A 23,451-nucleotide genomic window follows, 5' to 3' on the forward strand; every position below is an offset into this window, starting at 1 on the left:
AAGAAATAAATTAGAACTTTTCATTTGAGATTTAACAGGCTCACTTCCCTCTGATAGCCCAACTTGGGGACCTGTAACTTGTTTAAATTAAAGAAGAGACCAAGATCAAATTATGATTTCAGATCCTGCTGTTAGGCAACTACAGGCTGATTTTCCTTAGCTTGCCATGGAAAATGGTGGTGAGCCTTAAATGTGGATACTTCCAGTCTCCTCTTGGCAATACACACACACACAGACATGCTCACACATAAGCGTGAGGATTTTTTAATTGCATATTCACAGTTAAAAATAATAGGAATAGGAGCATGGATCTTACTGTGCCTGTTGGATTACATGTGCCATCTCCCTCTTAATTCTTAAAACATTTATAGGCCAGGGCAAATCAAAGGCACTGTAACCTTCTTGAACTAAACTGGATTGGCTACACTGAAAGTGAACCAAATGTATTTTGGCCTTGACCTCCATCAACCTGTTTTTGAAATGAAATGTTCTTGGATTCATTTGATTGTATTTACAAGCTAAGCCAATGAACTGCCCCATTCTAGTGGGAGCTGCCTGAGGGAAGGAGTCCAGAGGGGGTGACCAGTGGGTTGAGGTCAAAATGAGGTTAAACCATGTTAACACGTCCCAATACAACCCTCTATTGTTCTCTTGCTCTCTTGAGGTTTTTTTGCCCCTTAACATAGCTTGTATTGTCCAGGCCAAAACTCCTTTACTTAGCTGTTTCCAGGAGAAATAAAGGGGCGAGACTCCACTGAAGAAACCAATTTAGAGCCATTAGCTTGGATTCAAGTGTGCTTTTTGTTTCTTTTTCTTATGGCTGACTGTTGCTATAGCTAGTTTGGGAGTTGGATTCCCAGCTTGTTCAAAAGGTCTTGGGCATTCATTGTCATCCCTGAAAACATAAATTCAGAATTCTGTAAAGATCCTGCTGCCAAAGTGCTATATTCCCATTCTGAAGTAGCGTGATAATATGAATTTGGCTTACCCACTCCAGCCATTAGAGTAGAAACAAGCTGTGGTCTTCAATGATTCAGCAGAATGCAAACTTCACTTAGAAGTATGCACACATAAACAAGTGTGCAACAAGCCTCAGGGCTCTTATTAAGATAGGGGAGAATCAGTGCTCTATGCAGTTCCCAGAATCACATACCATATTTTAAAGATCCATTAAAGGTATTTTCTTAGCAACAACAGAAGTGGCTTGCCACTGCTTCTTCTGGGAAGATTTACCTTTACTTACACATTTTACTTTTAAATATCACTTACATTTAATATTCTTTTAAAAGTACATTGAATCTGAATTTACTAATTAAAGTATAATTGCTTAAACTACATTTAGAACCACATTGCAAGCAAATATGCCTCATGTCTGATTTGGAACCCATTTTTGATGTAATGTAGTTACTTTTAGTATAAATGATTATCAGAATTGCAGGTGGCAAGTATTAGTAACTGGAGTACTCACTAGCATGTTTCCCCTGTACTTCTAGGTTCCTTATTACTATAAAAGCTCAACAGCCACTGCTGAGTCAGCGTGAACAAAGATTGCTGGCATAGTGCGAATATGAATGTGTCTAACTTATCCATTATGTGTAAATGTGCTTGCATTTTGTTACAGCCTGCCCCAACCTGATGGCCCCTGGATATGTTGAGCCTACAACTCCAGGAATTTGCATGACCAAAGTCACTGTTTTAGTTACAGAATCTGGAAGTGGTGGCTCTAAACATCTAGGTGGCACCAATGAAAACCATAAGAAATACTAACCACATTTCTTCTTAATAGAAATGGAATTATGTTTATTACTGGTTAGGGGATTACTCGTTGGTTCATTGTGGTAATCTTTGAGGGAATAAATTTTTTAGGAAGAAGGGTGTATTCAGTTGCATGATCCATTTCCCAATACTTCACCGCAGAGCAATTGTGATTCAGTATTCAGGTAGCAAGGCTTCTGGTAAGGTAAGACAGATCTATCATCTCTTTGCTGTTGTTTTGTCTCAGCTGAATGCTGCTGCATTTTAGATTATGATTTTTTTTTTTCAGAGAAGCAGAGTCCTTCAAGGAGCAGGGAAATGTATTTTATGCCAGAAAGGACTACAATGAAGCATACAACTACTATACAAAAGCTATAGGTGAGGATGAAAAGGAAAGGGATGGGAAGTTTGTCTGCTAATCTGAAAACTGACCTTTGGGCACGCCCAAGTGTTGGTCATAAAGGCCTTTATTTCCCTCAGTTGGAAATGCCTCTTTGTATTCTGATATGTATGAACTTTGGTCAGGTAGATAATCTTTTGCAGCAGTAGCTTTCCACAGTCAGATAAAGCATTTTTGATGCAGAAAACTATATATACATACAGTGTAAAAATTTCCCATGTATATCAGTCCTTATTATATTCTCAGAATCAGGGCTGTTCTAGAGATACAATGGAACTAACTATCTATCTACCTATCTATTTATTTTTTAAATTTTTATCCCGACTTTATTATTTTTATAAATAACTCAAGGCAGCAAACATACTTAATAATCCTTCCTCCTCCTATTTTCCCCACAACAACAACCCTGTGAGGTCAGTTGAGGTGAGAGTGAGTGACTGGCCCAAGGTCACCCAGCCGGCTTTCATGCCTAAGGTGGGACTAGAACTCTCGGTCTCCTGGTTTCTAGCCCAGCACCTTAACCTCTAGTATGCAGTGTATACAGAGCCTATTATATGCACAGAAATCTTCCTTAATATCAAGTTACTGATCTTTGCAGTTATGGAAAATCTTGAAAAAAAACATTCAAGCAATATTTAATTGAGAAACCAAAGTAGTGGTCAGTCTGTAATATCCATTTTTCTTCTGTAAATTTTTTGTTATTACCCTATTTCTCTATTACTTGTTTTTCATTCTTTATGTTCCTGTAGCAAAGGAGGTTCAAGTTCTCAGGTGTTTAATGCTCTTTGCAGCTCTGTGGAAACTGGCCAATTTGTTCTGTGCACCAAAATAAAAACTTTATTATTATTAACTTTATTAATATTAAAGAAAAATCTACTTTGTGGAGAGAGGGATGACATAATACTTGGAGAACTTAAAAATTAGCATTCGAAGTTGTTTTATTCTTTGCCAAGGAAGAATATAACAAAAATACCTTTGAGATTTTAACATTTCTAAGATTCAAAATCTTGCAGAATAGCACATGGCTTTCTCTTTACCTTTTTGAAAATGTCTTTAAGAATAGGCACTTGGGACACAGGAGGGTGAGTTCTTTTCTGCTTCTAAATTAACTACTGTCTTCTTGTTTCATGTCCTCTAGATACGTGTCCCAGCAATGCCAGTTATTATGGAAACCGTGCTGCAACTCTCATGATGTTAGGCAAATTTCGGGAGGCACTGGGGGATGCTCAGCAATCAGTCAGGATGGACGATAGCTTTGTGAGGGTATGTGACTCACATGTGTAGCCCTCCTGATCCTCTACCACACTTGCATGCTTTCATAATTTTCCTGTCTTCTCAGGGGCATCTGCGGGAGGGAAAGTGCCACCTATCTCTGGGGAATGCCATGGCTGCCAGCCGCTGCTTCCAACGAGTTCTAGAATTGGATCATAAACACACACAGGCTGAGCAAGAGGTAAGGCACTGAACATGAGGTTTACCTGAAGAGCAGAATATTTGGGGTGCCAGGCTTGGGTGATTGATCTGGTTCAGCGACCCTTGTTTGACTGATAAAAGTCTCAAGGTATGTTGCGCCGTTATACTAATTTAATTATCACTTCACTGGTTCCTTTGAATACACTGAAATTCAGTTTTAGATTTTATTTTGAATCCATACAGCTATAATTTCCAGTCATTCAGTTACATGCAGGACATCAGTGAATAACAAGTTTTGTCCATCAATCTGGCTATAAGTCTGTGAGTATAAGTGATATATCTTCCAGTCTGCCTGGTGAGAAAACTTCCTTTTCCTTTTATATATGGAATTTCTGGCTTCTCTTTAAAATCCCTAATGTTCTTCCTGGAAAAATGTTTTGTGCTTAAACCATTTCTCAAAACGATATAATTCTGATTCTATCAAGATATGATTAAAAGATAATGTACATATTATATGGACATAACATAACACACTTGTGATATTAAGGATAGGATCTACAAGATGACCTGCTCTCTCTGGTGTGAATTGTCCCATTCATTCTTTCATTTGCCTTAAATAGGCAGTATTGACCTTAATGACAGTTAATACAGTCAGTATGCTGTATTAACCAGGGTGTCCTGATTACCAGGAAACACACTGAGGCGAGGACTTGGTCTCTAATATTTATTAGTAGTACTTAACAAGAATCCTAACAAACTGCGAAAGCGTGGGAAAACCCAGCCATATAAACCCCAAAGGTTAAGGCGGTCCCGATCTGTGTCTCTTTGAATGGCTGAACAGTTCCTCAGTGCTACGCATGCGCTTGACAGTCTGGGTGAGAGCCCCCTGCTCACCATCCTTACTCATGACATCGGGTTTTGAAATCATATGAATTTGTTCTAAATCTTGTTTATATAAATTCTGATTAACTAAATGCTAAAAACCACAAGCTGATGGGAAACAATCTGCCGATCACAGTTCTTCTGCAAATGATGGATGGCTTTGACTGATGAAAAACACCTTCGGGTTTAGCCATATCTCAGAGCTCACTCCAGACTTTGCCCACTCCCCTTTTATCTCCACAGATCTGCTGTGAGTTTAAGTAAGACAAAGTGCTTTATCTGTCAGGCCTAGTCTGATTTTAAAAAATTGCTCCCCCCCCCAGTAGACTGCTCATCACCCCCTAGGGGTCACAACACACAGTTTGAGGACCTATGTTGTATTTATTTGTTGTATTGTCATGCTTTGTAATCTGACTTGGAAAGATTTGTCTCCTTTAAATGTGGGATGTAAATGCTTATGTAAATAATCCAGTTCAAAGCTACTTTATAGAGAAGGCATAATTCTAATTACAGTCCTCCAGCAGTTGGTATGCATGCCATAGGGGACAGAAGCTCTGCCCACAAATGCTGTAGCATATTACATTGTTTGCATATATCCAGGAACATCACAAGTGATGTATGCTAGAAACTTGATTCTTAATCATAACTGATGTCCTGAAGATGTACTGGGTATAAGGCTGTGCATACTGTATTTGTATGTATTGTTAAGATTATGTTAAAGATCAGCCTTTAAATGTTGTTTATCAAAAGAAAGGTATCATTATGAAGTTAAAATAAATAAGAAATTAAAAACATTAGAATGGTCTCCCCAGTGCTGGGATCCTCTAGATACAATGGGCTACTACTCTCAGAATTCCCAGCAGCATGGCTAATAGCTGATTGAGAATCCTGGGAACTCAGTAGTTCGATATATCTAGAGGGCACCAGAATGCCTGATGGCCTACAAACAGCTAATACTACTACTTAATAATCTGATATGATGCCTTCTCTTCCAGCTGAAGAGTGCCAGAACTGTTCTAGAATATGAGAAAATTGCTGAAGTTGACTTTGAGAAACGGGACTTCCGAAAGGTAGTGATAAAGATTTGTGTGTGTGTGTGTGTGTGTGTGTGTGTGTGTCTAATGGAGAACTTTTTTTTTTTTTGCCTTGTTGGGGCCGTGAGGCTCCTTTTTTGCTCTCACAATTACTTAATCTCATCTTTCCTTTTCAAAAGTGGGGAACAGGAGGTTTGGAGTTTTCAGACCCCAAGGGTTTCAAAGCTCTAAGTCTCCCTCTCTTTTTGCCTTTCCTGAGTAACAAATTTGTCTTGATTGCTCTTCAGCAAGATGGTATTGCTGCTTACCCCCACAGTTTCAATGTTAAGATCTCTGTCTGACCCAATGAATTCCTACTACGCTGCTTTCTAATTGCCAAGAGCAGCTGGTTCACCAGAGACAATCTGAAGTTTGTCTTAAGGAAGAAACCTGCCTTGTCTGAGACTTGAGCAAGCTCTGTCCAGGCTTCTCTGTCCCTTATGCAGTATCAAACGTGCCCCTTGTTTCTGGAGAAGAAGCTCCTCCTCTTTGTGGCTCCATCATCTGGAGTGTCTCGGCACTTCCCGCAGCACCCAGTGGTGATGTCACCTGTGGGAAGAGATGGGGGAAGGGAATTTGAGGATCCAGCTGAGCCTCAAGCCAACAATGCCCTCTTCATATGCAACTGAGAGGCCATGAGAACACTCATTGAGGCCTGAAATTTGGGTTCATCATTTGTCACAGTAGCCACTGCTTCATTGCAGCCACTCTTGTTTTAACATTCTCAGCTTCTTGAGTTTCTAGTGCAGTATTTCTCAAGATTTCTGCAATCATGGGCCACTAAATAAACATTCAGAAAATGAGGGGACCACCTAGTTTAATACACAATTTCTCTACATTTTCATTTTTAAGAGCACAGGAATTAACATTTTCAGATGAATAAGGTAAAGATGGTGTCAGCCTTTATATGTGCCTTCCCATCTCCTCCATTCTTAAGTCTTTTTTAAACTGAAATTTGTGGCAAAAAAATAAAGTCTTTATTTACCATTTAAATTACTTTATGTGCCCCATGCCATAATAACAATTCTTAGCACAAATCTTCTGGTCAAAAATATTCTACAGTAGAAATCTCAATTCTGAGAGCACAAGGGCAAGTGGATCTCCAGCACAATGAAATCCCATTTTTCTCCTCATTGTATATCCTATTAATGCATTCCTTTTGGGTTGCTTGTGCAGAGCCACGGTTCCATTTAGCAGAGCACACACAAACTCACTGTTGGTAACTACACTTAAGATCAATTCACTAGTATCCATTTTCTGAATGTTGATGTCTACATTGTCACTTGAACTATCATGTTTACATTTCAGTGAACCAGTTTTTATCCAGTGATCCACATTCAAGAGCCATCTTACTGGTGAGGGAAGTGGGAGCTAATATGATAAACAAGCTGTCTCCATGGAGGGAGGCAGGGCCGAGGCAGTAAGCAGGCTTTGCTCCATGAGCACAAGGAAGCTGTGACAGACAAACTAGTGGACTTATGCAGACTCAGACCATACTTTAAAGAACCATCGTTGTAGCACTCGTTACTAGTGGAGAAGGTGCAGTCCCCTATTATTCAGAAAAGCTTCTTTTTTAACCCCAGAACACAGAAGTATGCAGAACAAGATACTGGTGTAGTCTCAAGCCATATCTGTCCCAGTCACATAGAAGTTGGGGCAAGGGCATCCAGTTTAAAGACTGAAAGTGATCCAGGTGAGGGGCATAGAGTATGGGCACTAATGCGTAGCTTAGCGCCTGATTTTTCCTTATTTCTTGCCTCCCCAAAATGCCAAGAGAAACATTCCCAAGGAGGAAGTTGTGAACAGCAAGGATGGTTTAGCATCTACTGCCCACATTTCTGTTTTGCACCTATAAGTAGTACCCACAACCCCTCCTTGCTTTGTGATTGTGGCAGATGTGGGTGTATGTTTATTTTGTCCCCAGTGTCATAAGAACAAGTTTCACCCAATAATTTATATGACTAAAGACTGAGTACTTCACCTGTTAGTACTTTTCTGGGAGTGACTACATGCACATTTTCAGCCAACCATCTTTTTACAGTGTTGTTCTTACATTTTTCCAAGAATACTTTATAGATGGATCACTGGATAAAAACTGGTTCACTAAAATGTAAATTGCATATTGGAAAGGCTTGATTCATGTAATTTTCCACAGAAAAATTCTGGAGATCAGACCTGCAGAAAGGCCGCACCTTACCTGTTTTTTGTGGGAGGATTTCCCACTGGTGCCAGATAGAGAAGTTTGATATCAGATATTATGTGTGAATGGACCTTAATCAGTGACTAGTAGCGGCTTAGTTGGGCTGCATAGGCTATCAGTGGTGGGGGTTTGTGCTTCTTGAACTTGTCCATATGCCCTGATAAAAAGGTTCATAAGACTTGGGGGGGGCTGAGCTTTGGGGCCTTGAAAATTAGTACCATTTCAAAGCCTTAGGCTAATTTGCCAAAGATATGGATCCTGTCCGAAAGACCCTTTAACTTATGTAGGTCTGTAAGTATACTTACTTTACAATGTATGAAACAGTTCAAATTTCAAGCTTACGGTGGTATGTTCTTCCCCTGTCAACATTGTCCACAGCAGCCGGCATTGTGACATGCTGCCTCTGAACATACAGCCTCTTATTTAGCTATCAGGACCACTAGCTGTTGAGAGGTGTATTATCCGTATGTTCTGTGAACTATGAGTTACATGGGAAAAAATTCTAATTTTGCCTATCCTGAATTCTGCTTCAGAGCAGAGTTCCGACTATTACAAGTTATTCAAGCTGCATGTCTTCAGCAGGCATGGGGCTGCCTCCAAGCCAATATCTGAATTTTTTGTGTTCTGATTTTTTTTCTTTTCCCTTTTGTGTCTGCTCTCCAGGTTGTATTTTGTATGGATCGTGCTCTAGAATTTGCCCCTGCCTGCCACCGCTTCAAAATCCTCAAAGCAGAATGCTTAGCTTTGCTAGGTCGCTATTCTGAAGCCCAGTCAGTTGCAAGGTAAGAACTATAACAGCTTTGATGGGGAAAACCTATATGGTGTAAAGAATAATGTAGTTTACACTGAGGGGAATAGTCCATCATGATTCGTTCCTGATTCTAACAAGAAGATTGGAGCTTTGCCTCCCCATTATCTAGTACTGAGAAGCCACAATGGCACCCCAAACAATCTTTATTTCTCTAAATTAGAATGGCATATATATTACAGGGGAAGAAATGTGCCAATTTCATATACATCACTGCAGGCATTTATGCTATTAAAATGCCAATAACTTTTTTGCTTTTTCATTTTTGCAAAGTAAAAAAAAACAGTTCTAAAAAGTATTTAAAAACTGGAATATATTGGAAAAGGAAGGGATGGGTGAGGAGAGGAGAGGAATGGAAAACTGGATCAACTAATTTGAGGAGAATCAAGCAAGAATGGGAATAAAGATGCTGAGAAAGTAAATTCAGTTTGTTGTTCAGAAGTGCTCAGCCACAGAAAAAGGGATTGTGGGTAACAACTAACTTTGGCATAACACCCTGCCTTTTCCAGTAAGCTGAACTCCTCGGCTGTAAGATAGAGATCCAGAGAGACATGATGAGAACAACTTCATCCCTGCTCAAACAAGTTAGCCATTCTAAAACATTCCATTCTGCATCAAGTTCAGAATTTACATCAAACTGGAGCAAGCCTTATTTTTAGGGTTTAGTTAAAAATGAACAACCTGGAAAGCTAAAGTCCCCCACAAGTGTGTACTGTATAATCTTTTTTTTAATTTGTTCAGTCATGTCTGATTCTTGAAGACTGCCTGGACAAGTCCCTGCAGTTTTCTTGGCAAGGTTTTTCAGAAGTGGTTTGCCATTGCCTCCTTTCCAGGGCTGAGAGAGAGTGACTGGCCCAAGGTCACCCAGCTGGCTTTGTGCCTAGGGTGGGACTAGAATTCATGGTCTCCCAGTTTCTAGCCTGGTGCCTTAACTACTACACCAAACTGGCTCTCGTGTATAATTTAGTGAAACATTTTTTAGTTCTAAAGAGGTTATCTTTGTGTCCATAAGGGTCCAGGCAGAAAGCAGAACAAAATGTAACAGGAGCCCTCAAAAGACCATTATGTACGCCGCCCAGAGTCAGTGAGTGAGATGGGTGATTATACAAATGAGATGAGAGACAGACAGACAGATGAAAATACTCATATGTGTACTTGCTTTGAAATGGACAGGGGGTTGTTGGGAAAGGAAATGGTCCCCTGGAATAATAGGAAGAAAGGGCCAGTGTCAGGAATTAGAGAAAAGGAAAGACAATGAACAATTAGAAAGGATGTTGTTCTTGCCTGGAAGCTACAGAAGTGAGGCGGCATATATTGAGTTGAAATACTCACATATTGTTATGCTACAAGTTCTTTATCGGTGTCTTGTTTTGAGGGTAAGAATGTACCCAGCTCTGTTTTTGTCCTGTGATTTTTTTTCCCTCCTGCTGCACTCTGTATTTAGCGACATCTTGCGAATAGATGCAACAAATGCTGATGCTCTCTACGTCCGAGGGCTTTGCCTTTACTATGAGGACTGCATTGAGAAGGCTGTGCAATTCTTCATCCAGGCACTAAAAATGGCTCCTGACCACGATAAAGCCTGCCTTGCCTGCCGTGTAAGCATAAAAATAAAAGCTGGGGAGATGTGTGGGCTTTCTGGCAGGCCGGGGTGGGGTGGGGAGGGGTGCCTGTGGCCTTCCAAATCTTGCAGACCTACAACTCCCAGGAGCTCCAGGCAGCATGTCCAATGGAGAGGGATGCTGCCACATACAGTTAGCGACCTAGATTCATCATACCTGCTATATGGGATAACTTTTGACTACACTTATGTAAACAGTGCAAACACCATTAAATAGGAGATATTTAAGGGCAAGAATCATGTGTAAGAGGAAAGCTAAACGTTATTTTTCTCCTTCCTATCTAAAGAAGGAGGAGTCCCTCTCTCAGGTACCAAGGGAGAGGCTTAAGGTAGCCCTGATTAAGGTTGTATTCATTTCATGTCAGAAATTAAATTTCTTTAACTAGACTATTTAAATTCTATACAGTGAAAGAAATGAATTTGATGGCTTAACTAAGCTATAATTAAGTTAAACTATAGTACAGTTTTGTTTCTTTTATAGAGTTATGCATTGTTGCTATTCTGTGTCTACAAGTAACAGTAAACAAGGACACTAAAGCCAGACCTCCAAACAGTGAAAATCCTAGAACTCAGAGAGATGGTTGAATTAGATTCTAGCAGGCATTCTCCCCATAATTAAAGCCATACATTCATGATCGTAGACTAGAAATCTGCGCCAATCATAAAAGAATGTGGAGGTTCTCTGCACCTACTACTGTGTTCTGTGCATTTTGCTGTTCTCCTAGAGAATCACAACATGTATTCAGTCCTGGCCCTAATCTGGTAACATTCTACTGACCGACCATCCTGGATGTTGAAATGCAACTGAAGGTTTTGGATACAGCATTTAACTGGCTGTAAGAATTCAGATTCTGTGCCAACGTAGTAGCAGCAGGTGTCTTCTCCCACAGTGAATAATTGCATTCATGTGTGCAAATAGATCCACTAGAAGAAGATAGAGTGAGTGTACTCAGTATATATTGCTTTATCTGCTATTCACATGAAACCATCTTTTCTATTTTTAGATTTTTTTGAGGAGTGGAAAGTTCACTTGATTGATTGATTAGACTAAACTATTTAAAAATTACTGGATTGGTTAAAACAGTCCCAATAGATACCAGTTTTTAAAAGCGTCTGCTATGCTATTTAAAAGCTTCTGATATGTTAAGTGATGAGATATTTAACATAAATCCAAAAAGAATTATATGTCAATTTCAGCAAAGCACACCCTGGAATACAGGACTGTGTTTTTCTGGAGTTTTTCAATGAAATTTCAATGGAGTTTTTCAGTGAAATCTGATATATCCTAATGCCAGATAAACTCTAAGAAATTAAGGCCTGTTTAAGTCCCAAGTGTGTTTACAGGGTTTTCATGAAATTATTGTTATTAAATGATTACAGATTAAAAAACAGTTTATAGTAGAACTTAAAACAATTGATATTTCTGCACTATAAACAAACAGATTGGTGTGCCACATGATGACCTCTCAAGTAAAAGAAAAAATGTATTATTTACCACTTCATTCTCTTGAAAGTGTTATAAAAAAAATTGGGACATAAAAAAATAAATCATTAAAGTTGTTATAAAAAGTACAGATGATAAGTACCATCATGAGGAGATGTTCTTTCCCATATATAAGAAATGGCTTTTAAAAATCCTGTGATAGCATATATTTTCTAAAAGACTCTTCCCAAATCTGGTGCCATCCATTTACATTAGGCAGAGTAACTGCAGATTGTGGATCTTGAACTGCAAAATACCTGCAGGCATATGTGTCCATGACCAACCATTACAACATCATGTATGTTATGGTGTCACACCCACCCCCGGACATCCATGCCTGCAGGGCACAGAGTTGGGGAAAACTATTCTAAGATTATGTCCCATGTGCATCATCTGAAAAGTGTGCCAGTTTTTCCTTTAATCCCCAAGTTACAATCCCTATTTACAGGTGGCAGGTAAGATTGATCATTCTCAGGGCTGTGATTCAAACTCAGAAATTATGTGGAAAGGATTATAGTGGGGTTGCTAAAGTGTTTTAAAGAACTGGTGGCTTCAAAGATGCAGAAGTTTAACTCTGGTCTACCAGAATTTTTCCAGAGTGCTCCTAGGAATTACTGTGGAAATGCTAATATTTCTTGCAATGTTAAGAGGAAGACAGATGGTGGTAGCAGCCAGAGATCTGCTTTCGCTACTGTATCACTAAAGCAGGTGCTAAATCAAGCACTTTCAAACTAAGTGGAGAAAGAGAAGAAGTGCTATCATCCACATGATAATCTACCTTTCCTTCCAAATACTATTAATTGCTTCATACTGCCCAACTTTGGCAATGTGTTGAGATGTGCCTAAAACACTTCTCTCCATTAAATGGATCTTGAAATTGGGAACTGGGTAGTTCTTCAATATGTATCTTATGCAAGTTAGCCAACTAAGATTTGTTGAAGTAGGTGACAGCCCAAGTTTTTTTAATTACTCAAAGGCTTACATTATCTTTCTACCCATTTCTTCCTTCAGAATGCCAAAGCGCTGAAAGCAAAGAAAGACGATGGTAACAAAGCTTTCAAGGAAGGGAATTATAAGCTGGCCTTCACACTTTATACAGAGGCCCTAGCAATAGACCCAAATAACAGGAAAACCAATGCCAAACTCTACTGCAATCGGGGAACTGTTAATTCCAAGGTAAGTGCACAAGTAGAGCCTCGTCTTTTTCTTTAGATCAGGGACCTCCCTGAAGCCTCCTGCCACAAATAATTTAGATACAGGGGAAGTTTCCTCAAAACTGTATCTCCTTATTGCAATGTGTAATAGAGAAGGGCTTGAAGAATCTATCAGCCTTCAGTTGTAAAAGATTTTGAAGGCCACATTGAAAGCAGTCCTCTCACCATTGGAAACCTGAAATAAAGGCTTTGTCAATACAAGGATGATAAATTGTTCAGGATCGCAAAGCCAGCAAACTTCAACATCGAACAGTATGACTTAAAAGTGGGGAGGATCAAATAAATTTTATCTTCTGGGTATTTAGCCTGAAATTTACATATTAAAGCTGGAGCATTAACATGATGGCTATAGACCCATTCATGATCAGGGAAATGTTTCCACCTGATCAAATATTACAAGGATCCATGGTGTCTGCGAGCATCAAGGATTTCTTGAACTTCAAAGTGTTGTTCTCCCTGCACCATGATGGGAGGTGGAGGAGGCGAAACCCGGTGCCACCAAAGTGATTCATGAGCAGGTTTCAGTAAGCAACAATGAAAAACAGGATGAATTCTTTTTAGATTGTGTGGAAGTTGCAGTTGAACTGTGACAGGATTGATGATTTTGACAATAGGAAAAGGTCCCATGAAGTTAGGTCCCAATTTCTTTGACAGCTGATGGGAGTGGAGAAATTTGGTAGACAGGTAAACTTTATCTCCAACCTTCATAGACCACTCTGGTTTGCATTTGCGATCAGCAAATTTTTTATAAGTTTGTTGGGCATCACTTAAGGCTTGTTTGATGACTGACCATGCTGAAGCGACTTTTTTACACCAATCTGCTGCGGAAGCAAGTGTCGGGCAGAATGAGGGGCAATTCAGGAATGGGAACGAACTCTTGACCAGAGACCACTTGGAAAGGGCTGAGCCCTGTGCTTTGATGGACAGAGTTGTTATAGGCAACTTCAGCACAAGGAAAGTGATCCACCCAATTGTCTTGCCGGAAATTAATGTAACAACGTAGGAATTGCTCTAGAGTAGACTGGACCCATTCAGTCGCACCATCCATCTGGGGATGGTTCACTGAGCTTAAAGATTGTTTAGTGCCAGTGAGTTTCAAAAAGGATCTCCAAAATTTAGAGGTAAATTGTGTGCCGCATTCAGAAATGATACGTTCAGGACACCTGTGCAATCGATACACGTGTTATAAAAACAGTTTAGACAATTGAGGAACGGTGGGTATTTTGGAACAAGGTACAAAGTGAGCCTGTTTGGAAAACAAGTCAATGACAGTCCAAATCACTGTTTTATTTTTGCTTTCGGGGAGATCAGCGATAAAGTCCATGGCAATTTCCTTCCAGGGTTGAGAAGGCTCAGTCACTGGTTGGAGGAGGCCCTGAGATTTACCCCCTTTTTGTTTTGCTTGTGCACAAGTAGGACAAGTTGTGACATACTGTTTTACATTGGCCCACAAGGTTGGCCACCAAAATTGCCGTCTCGCTAAATGAAGTGTTTTTATGAAACCAAAGTGCCCAGCCGATTTATCATCATGGGAGCATTGCAGGATTTTTGCCTGCAAAGTCTCTGGAATATACAGCTTGTTGTTGTAGTACTAGAACCCTTTCAGCCTGTTTTTTTAACACTTCTAAAAACTGGTTCTACTTTTTGGGTGAACATCCATCGACTGGTGGGGACCCATCCCAGGTTCTCCTTCCCCTCCAGCAGACCACCCGGGTGCACTTCCTTCCCAATATCTGCGTGGTGTCCACTCCACATCTCGAAGATCAGGATGACTCTGCTGCTGTAGCCATGATGTCATTGCTCTGGACCCCTGGGTTACATCCCAAGTAATTTGTTTGGTATCTATTTCTGTATCACAGTCCGGTAGAGGTATGGAGATTCCACCTGCTCCTTTGGGCTCTAAATCTCCTCCCGACTCGACCAACGCATCGGCCACCACCTCTGTCACTCCTGGAGAAGTTGTAGGTTCCTCAGCTTCCCCCAACTACAATGATTCGTCCAATGCCACATTTGACACACTGTGGAAATTTTCTTAGACTCTCGTCTGGGTACACACGTCTCCAGGTAGAGCCAAGTTTTAAAGGGATTCACAACTTTATGTGATGACTGGAACACTCAACTTCCCATTAAATCCAACTCATAAGTTATTAGAATTCTCTTTAATGGTGTGTAGCATTCAGTACAAAGGAAAAAGTTGCGAATGGAAAAGCCCGCACTTTTCCCCCATTAAACATCTTCAGTGAATTCAAATTCCCCCCCACTCCCCATCTCAGGTATGCACCCCTCCCTCTCGTGCCAGTTAGTGTAAGCATCTGCAGCTGTCTTCAACAGCTCCTTGCAGATGACCTTGACATTACAAGATAGTCCAAACAAAATGATTTCACACTGCAATGATGTTACCCTCCCGTGCTTTCAACTCACAAGAAGAATGCACGTGTTGACTGAAACATGTATGCAAATCCAATAATTGTTCTGAGAACGTTTGATCTGGGAGCATGACAGTAGGAATAATAACTATGAGTAGTTCATGGAGCTGTACATTTCTGAGACTTCCTTGTGCTTTGATTGCAAAACTGAGCAATTTTTGCAACAGGTTTGTAAGGTAAGTCAGTAGTAGTAATGTCACTCCACTCTGCTAATGGAGAACAGAGGTTGTGAATAGCAGGAATAGCCTGGCCAATATGTTTTGTTGGAAACCAACTTGGGATCAGAGTAGCATATGCAAAGTCTGCTATCAAATTCTATTACTTCACTCACAATCTTTTGTTGCCTCTAAGTTTGCTTGTTTACTTAAATCCTTACCCATCTTACTGTATGTCAGGGAGCTGAACCATGGCAGTGCCAATAGCATTTGTTCTAGGTGATCTCTGGATTACAACTACCGGAGTCATTTGGGTTTATGTCAAAAGCAATTAATTTGATTACTAATAAATGCAGAGGGTGGGGATAGGACCTCTTTAATTTTTAACTCTGCTGCCGTTCTGCTATGTTTGATGCTATAACTGAGTAGCACAATGTGGTCTTTTTGAATTAGGCGAGCAATATTTTTAAAAATCTGAGAAAACGTAGAGATTAACAGAACTGAGGAAATAAGAATAAAATCAGAAGGAGAGTCATTCTGCAAAAGCCCAGCGATGGAAAGAAAACCACTAAGCATAATCAAAGGCCATCTGTCTTTGTTCTTTGAAGGTTCTTTGCCTCTTGCATTTTAAAGCTTCCAAAAATTATCCAGCGCACATTTTGTGAACTTAAATGCATTTGGTTGTTCATTTCTCCAGTACTGGGAACAGCAAGAAAAATATTATAGTTGTTGAAATATGTTCTAATAAATAAAATCGCTAATAAGAAGAAATGCTGATAATTTTGGAAATGAGATGAATATTTCCTTGAATTGGCTTAAATACCTGCCAACCATCCACCATGTATTTTTTTCTAGGATTTTATTGAACTCTTGTGATACATTTGGTTGACCTTTCAATATCTGATCCCTCTTTTAGGAAAGCAACTAATACTTTTTGGGCTTTATGCTGTAACCATATTATGATTTTGTTATTCGTAATTGTTCAGTTTTTCTTTTTGATGACTGAGAATAATACTGCACAGTAAGAATTTGAAGGAAAGCAGATTTTAGGGCAGCCAACCCCAACCTTGTCCTGCTAACTACGTTGGGACTGTAGAGAATTCTGTGAATTGTATGAAATTTATCCTAATACATCTAGAGTTGGAGAAGGCTGCGTTAAGGGATCTAAAAGCCATGAACTGAATTGTTTTACTTAGAGGCCTGAACAAAGCGAATAACAGATTGATGTTGAAATGTATTGCTTTCTACTGTTGACACAGAAACTAACAATAATGCCAAAGGGTTTAGTTCCTAAGCTTGGTGTTTGTTTGTTTATTTGTTTATCAAATTTCTCCGCCGCCCATCTCGTACACAACGACTCTGGGTGGCTTATAGACAACAAAATAACAATCAAAACTGTGTGATAATAAAATCCATACAGGTATACATAAATACCAATAAAAATATAAAAATATATATTTTCCTTCCAGCTTAGAAAGCTAGATGAAGCAATAGAAGACTGCACAAGTGCCATCAAACTGGACGACACATACATCAAGGCCTATCTGAGAAGAGCACAGTGGTAAGAATGGGTATCTGAAATGGCGGGGGGAGCATACCTACCTCAGTAATAAAAGAACATCCTCTTAGACTGAACAAAAAAGGGGGGGCGGGACAGTTTTCATTCCTGGGATATTAAATATTGAGACCATTAGAAAGGACCAGGTGAATCACTTTCCAGATAATGCTAGGAAAGACTGATCAATCTAAGGCAGTTGAGGTAGTCAAAAGTGCATCTTTTGCTTTAGAGTGTCCTGATATCTAATGGTAGCTGAGCTAATTGACTGCATTGGGAAGAATATACAGGTAGTCCTTGTTTAGTGACCACAATTGGGACCGGCAACTTGGTCATTAAGCAAAGCAGCCACTGAGTGAAACCATGACTGTGCTTATCATCTTACTTCAGCTTTCCTTTGTTGTACAGGTCATAAATATGAGGCTTGATCATAAAGTTACTTTTTCATCACCGTCATAACTGCATATGGTTGCTAAATGAGGCAGTTGCTAAACGAGGACTAACTGTATATAAAAACCAGCTGTTTTCTTTTTCCATTTTTAAAAATTTCTCCATGTACTTCCTTTCTCTCACTTCTACATTTGAGATGTTTAGGACTACATGCTTATTTCTGCTCATTCCAGATTTTATCCCAAGCCTTTGAGGTAGTTGAAGTTAAAATACACCAGATCGAAAACTATTTCATGAGCTCCTGCTAGATTCAGCTTCAGTACTCTATTGACTCAGTTGGTTTAGAAATTAGGTCATGTCGCTCATCATACCAAATTTGATTTCCCATAAATCACTTTTCTATACTTCCTCCCTGACTTGGTAGGTACTTACATGTTGCTCATGGCTAAGTAGCAAGTTAGGAATGGTTTCTCCTTCCCTTTAGCTCAGATTATTTTCTTTCTTGTTTCTCACTTAATCTGATGTAATTTGGAGCTTGTTCTGAGATTTATAAGGTGTTAATTGTGCTTCTGCCTAGTTACATGGACACAGAGCAGTATGAAGATGCTGTGAGGGATTATGAAAAGGTTTACCAGACAGAGAAAACAAAAGGTAAACATAGAGCATTTGCTTGTGGGCTTGACTGGCCTTTTCTACTATTTGTTAAATAATTCAGGCTACAACTTCTTTTATATTGGCTGGGGATGATGGGAACGCTAGCCCAGTATTTCTGAAAGCCAGTCTTAACTATTGTTTTCACGCAGTCTTATTTATTAGATTTATACCCCACTTTTTCACTTAGTAGCTCAGCAGCATGCATAGTGCTCACTCCTCTTTTTCCCCACAGCAGTAACCCTTGAGGTAGGTTGGCCTGCGAGAAAGCAGCTGACCACAGTCAGAGCTTCCATGGCTACGGCCACCCTAGAACGTGGATCATAACAATTATACCTCACTGGCTTCTTCCGTCTGAGTTTTCTTGATATTTAAGACATGTGGTGCCTTAGATTCCAGACAGGGAGCTACTGGTAGTTCTATCTCCAATTAATTTATCCCCTTTTAAAAATAAACTGAATTGGCAGCCATCATCCTATCTAATGACAGCAAATTTTATCTCCTGTGTGTTGCATCAAGAGGTACTTTATCAGTCCTAAATCTCCCCTCCCTTAGCCTGCTTGCCGGGAGGAGAATTGCATTCATTGTGTAATCTTTTGTTGCAGCTAAAAACTTTCCCCTCTGACATGTTGTAGAACACAAGCAGCTGCTCAAGAATGCACAGATGGAACTGAAGAAGAGCAAGAGGAAAGACTACTACAAGATCCTGGGTGTAGACAAGAATGCCTCTGAAGATGAAATCAAAAAAGCATACCGGAAACGGGCCCTGATGCATCACCCAGGTACAAAAAAGTTCCCCCAGTTCCACTGTTACTCTTCAGAGATTCTTAAACTTTGAGAACTAGAATGTCATAAAAGGAACATACTTGACAATATAAGCTTCTTTACTGGGGGTCCTTCCGTTGTCTGTTCATTTAATGCAAGGCCCTCCTTCCCCTTTGTTAGCATTGACTAAGCTGTGATTGGATGAACCAAGGTGGAGTGAGGGTATAGACGTCTCAGAAGGCAACTTTAGCTAGATTTTTGAGACGTTATAGGAATTGTGATTATGCATTGTGCTAGGAGGTTCAATGGTAATAATAACCCCATATTCAAAGAGATGTTTTGCTATGAGTTCTTTTATTTCCCCAGCCAACTAGTTTCTGCTACATTTTCAGTAAAGGCCAAGAAGATAGAATAAATGACTTGACTCCTTGAGCAATATATATATTTTTTCTTTTTACTATGTTGCTGAGTTTCAGCTTCTCTGGAGCTGAGGGTGCTCAGCTGCAAGTTTCTTCAATAGGAGCAAGAGGAGAATATTCAAATATACTGAAGAAGAATGTTTTTCTTTTTTCTTTTCTTGTTTAGAAAGTGGCATGATGCAATTTCAATTTTTACAGCTCTATTTAAAATGGAATAATTGCTCCATTGTCACCCTATACAATTCTCTCAACACTGTTACATACAATATGCTACAAAACAGATGGTTTCACAGCACCCCCTTAGTACTACATGGCATTTATCCAAGCACGTTTAAAGAATTCAATTGTAAAATTCCTAATATTTTCACAAAAATATAATATTAGAATAAATTTTCATACCAGAAAGATATAAAAGTTCTGAAGGAGCCAGGAAACTACAGGGTTGTGATCTTGACTTGTTCAACTTCAGTAGAAAATGTTATTGCCAATAGAATTGTTAAAAGAAAAACTAAAAATCCTTGCTGAGGATGAATCAGTATGACTTCTGCAAAAGAACGTTTGCCTCATCAAGGGATCAGGGGCTCCTGTCGATTTATGACAAAGTAAGGAGGCTTCAGTTATGGAATGATGACATTATGAGTGTTTCCATGAATATAAAGCTGAAAATTAGTTGCTAAATGCAATAAGGGTAATATGATAGAAATAGAGCATACATGAGAAAAAAAGAAATGCTTAGTGAATGGTTCAGTACTGAGCAGGGAGTAAGACAAGTTATATCCCCTTGGTTATTTAATGTATTTAAGATAAACTTATACGGAATGTTTGCAGCGACATTAGAGATGTTAATTGGGGAGAGGAACATATGTATACTTTTGAATGCAGATGGTACCATGTAGTTGGCTGAGAACAGTGAATTTGCAGCAGATAGAGAGTGATAGAATAGTATCTGTAGATAGTATGTATCCGAAAATTAAATTTTTGTTTCCCCATCTTTAGTAAATTCTCTGTCAAGGTACACACATACATCTATTTCGGCTTTTAGCCATTGATATATAACTTGCAATTTTTCTCCATTTTCTCTGTCATCCACAACTTGGTATTCAAAACATTAATTTTCAGATCCATACTGCTTGTTACATGCAGTTGATAGAGGATAATGTGGGGTCTGTGGTGAGGAACAAATATTTGTCAAAAAAAAAAGCAAAAATGGCCATGTATAACAGTGTGCTTCTGCCCACTTTATTATATGGAAGTAGGAGTTTGATCCATTTCAAGAAAAACATAAAAGTAAAGCTGAATGTAGTGGGAATGAGATATTTTAGAAGCGTGTATGGTAAGAAGAAATAGGCCAAGAATGAATGAGTGGTGAATGAATATAGATTGAGTGACCAGTATGAAAGAAGTACTTTATGGTAGTTTGGTCATATACATAAATAACAAATGCATGAAGGAAGAATCAATGGGTTAAGAGCAAAAGAAAGATTGAGAAAGTTATGGGTGGAGGAAGTTGATGATATCCTCAAAAAGAGAGAGAGAAGCTTAAAGGTGTATGAAGCAGTAGGTGGATGTGGTAGGATTGGTTGCAAGGATAAAAAGGTGTGGAACGATAGAGTGAACAATGCTGATAAAAACTACTGTTTCCATTTGTTATCATATCTTTAGTTTCTTAAACCGTTTCTGCACTTTGCATAACATTGCTTGCCCTGAAAAGGGATAGCATTACGGTTGTGTATGTGAATGGTATCAAATTATTTTGGATGGCGGAATGCAATTTTATATAAAGAACTTCAAAAACTCCAAACAGCTTTGGCCCAAATATGTATAAAATGATTCATGTAAGGGCAAAGCCTGTCAGATCGAGGTCTGTGTTGTTTATCCAACACTGTATGTATGTATGTATGTATGTATGTATTATCTCGCCTTTATTATTTTTATAAATCCCGTCAAGTTCAGAAAAAGCACTGTTCTTCTACTTTCACACGAACAATTTCATTTGTTTGGTTTGATTTGATTTATATGGCTGCCCATCTCACTGGAGTGATTCTGGGTGGCTGTAAGGAATGCCTATTCTAAAACATTTTCAACTCATAAGCAGGAATGCAAAGATATCTGATTTATTAAAGAATAGTATGCAGGATCACAAAGAAAGCTGAGAATGATAAAAGCGCACCAAATGCAAACTAAAAACCCTCAGTACAAATGAGATCCCTCCCCCCATAGAATCTTCCCAAGCTCACAATCCCAGGTGCTCCTAACGGCTTCTGATGGTCCATGGGAAAAGTCCTTGAACAGAGCACATAACCCAAACACATTCCATTGAAACGAACATAGATACAGAAGTCTCCCAGCAACCCCCTCCCAACAGCAACACACATCAGCACCATGGCATGTGAAACGTTACGATGTACAGTGCACATTGAAACAGTGAACATGACAGTAGCTAGCCCAGTCCCATGCCATGAAGGTGACAACCAGCACCTTGAATTCTACCCAGAAGTACATTGGAAAGCCAGTGCAGCTCATGGAGCAGAGGTGTCACATGGGTGGACCAATAATTGTCCACACTGCTGCATTTTGGACCAGCTGCAGCTTCTGGATGTTCTTCGAGGGCAGCCCCATGTACAGGGCATTTCATCAGACAATATTGTGAATGTTTCTATCCCTGCCATCCAAGAGAAGAGATTTCCCACTTGTTTAGGATCTTCTGTTTTTGCATAGAGCAGATTTACTAATAAGAGCAAAACTATTTGAAAGAGAAGCTTCAGGAATCCTCTACAGCTGTAGGCTTTCCTCCTATTCTTTTTTTTTTCTCTGTCTGGGTTTGAAGAAAAGTAGCTATGAGACTCTACCATGCACTGTCCTGTCAATTACGCTGTGAAGGCAGTTTTCAGTATGTTCCCTGGAGCTATGAGATTGATGGTTTCCATTTCCACTCAGCACTTGGAATTGCCACCTTTCCTCCTGTAGCTGTGGAATCCTGCCACCAACCCACATTCTCCACAGTTGCTTTGAAGTCAGTTTTTACTGCTGCTCTTGCTCATTAGCTAATTGGAAATATTTTCACATTCGTTATTCTTGGCCATGAAAAGCAGACACGGTAAGGGGAAAATGAGAGGAACCATGGGAGATCGGAGCATGGGGATGAAGATACTCCTGCAGACTAAAGCTGCTGTAGAGGGTTCATGGGTGAGTCCAGTGGAAGTGTGCACACTCATCTCTCCTGTCAAAAGCCACAGATGATTCTTTTTTCCTGTTACCTAGGGATTTGTGGGGAGGTCCTTCTTCCTAGTTGCAACTCTCAGGAATTTTGTTTCCTCAGATTTTTCTGCCCTTGATAGTAGACTTACTTTTTTCATGCTGTCCAAGCTCTTCATTTAGAACATTATGAATAATTCCAGCCATATAATTGTACCCCTCTCATCTTTGTTGTTTCTAGGCTGCAATAGAGAGCTGACCTCTTCTGCTAGAGGACATACAAAAAAAGTCATATATTTGTAGGAATTAACTGTCCTTCTGCCCTTGGGAGTCCACATAGATTAGGGCAGTCTATAAATGCAATAAATAATCTTCAGGGTCATATATTGCCTGCCGTAAAACATTGGCACTGGTTGCCAATTGCTTCCTAGGGAACAGTTTGACTTGTTGGTATTAACCTTTAAAGTCCTAAATAGCTTGAAGTCTGGCTATTTGAAGAACCATGATTCCCATTGCAAACCTGTTTGGATATTGGGATCTGTATGAAACGTGGCTCAGAAAAGGCCCTTGCTTTTCATGTATTTGCCCTGAGTAATCAGTTGAATAGACAGGCAAGAGAAAAATATAGTAAATTAGACAAATCTGTTTCAGTAGTTAAATGAGGAAAAGCTCAGCAAACTGAGCTTCTGTTCATACTAAATTTGGATCACTTTGATAAACAGCTTTTTTTTCCACCTGGTTTTTAGGACCAATTATTCTTTCTCATTACAATTAAGGTTCTCTCTCTCTCTCTCTCTCTCTCTCTCTCTCTCTCTCTCTCTCTCTCTCTCTCACCCACCCCACACATCAAATTCTTGGCAGATCGGCATAGTGGAGCAAGTGCTGAAATCCAGAAAGAGGAAGAAAAGAAATTCAAAGAAGTTGGTGAAGCCTTTACCATTCTTTCTGATCCCAAGAAAAAGGCTCGCTATGACAGTGGCCAGGATCTAGAGGAAGATGGCATGAATATGGGAGGTGAGTGCTAAAGAGAGCTTTTGCTTGATGAC

General features: G+C 39.6%; 1 protein-coding gene across 1 annotated transcript in view; it reads left to right on the top strand.

The window, feature by feature from the left end:
• The window catches only part of DNAJC7 (DnaJ heat shock protein family (Hsp40) member C7), a 47,350-nt gene that overhangs the window by 19,396 nt on the left and 4,503 nt on the right, over window positions 1–23,451 (top strand). Inside the window, exons 2-12 of the mRNA XM_063300583.1 lie at window positions 2,045–2,133; window positions 3,294–3,418; window positions 3,495–3,608; window positions 5,446–5,520; window positions 8,387–8,505; window positions 9,976–10,129; window positions 12,647–12,811; window positions 16,900–16,991; window positions 17,953–18,026; window positions 18,662–18,808; window positions 23,267–23,419. Of these exons, the coding sequence (XP_063156653.1) occupies window positions 2,045–2,133; window positions 3,294–3,418; window positions 3,495–3,608; window positions 5,446–5,520; window positions 8,387–8,505; window positions 9,976–10,129; window positions 12,647–12,811; window positions 16,900–16,991; window positions 17,953–18,026; window positions 18,662–18,808; window positions 23,267–23,419 (1,307 nt within the window). The remainder of the gene's footprint in view (window positions 1–2,044; window positions 2,134–3,293; window positions 3,419–3,494; window positions 3,609–5,445; window positions 5,521–8,386; window positions 8,506–9,975; window positions 10,130–12,646; window positions 12,812–16,899; window positions 16,992–17,952; window positions 18,027–18,661; window positions 18,809–23,266; window positions 23,420–23,451) is intronic.

The sequence above is a fragment of the Candoia aspera genome, chromosome 4 (assembly GCF_035149785.1).
Source record: "Candoia aspera isolate rCanAsp1 chromosome 4, rCanAsp1.hap2, whole genome shotgun sequence".
NCBI lineage: Eukaryota > Metazoa > Chordata > Lepidosauria > Squamata > Boidae > Candoia > Candoia aspera.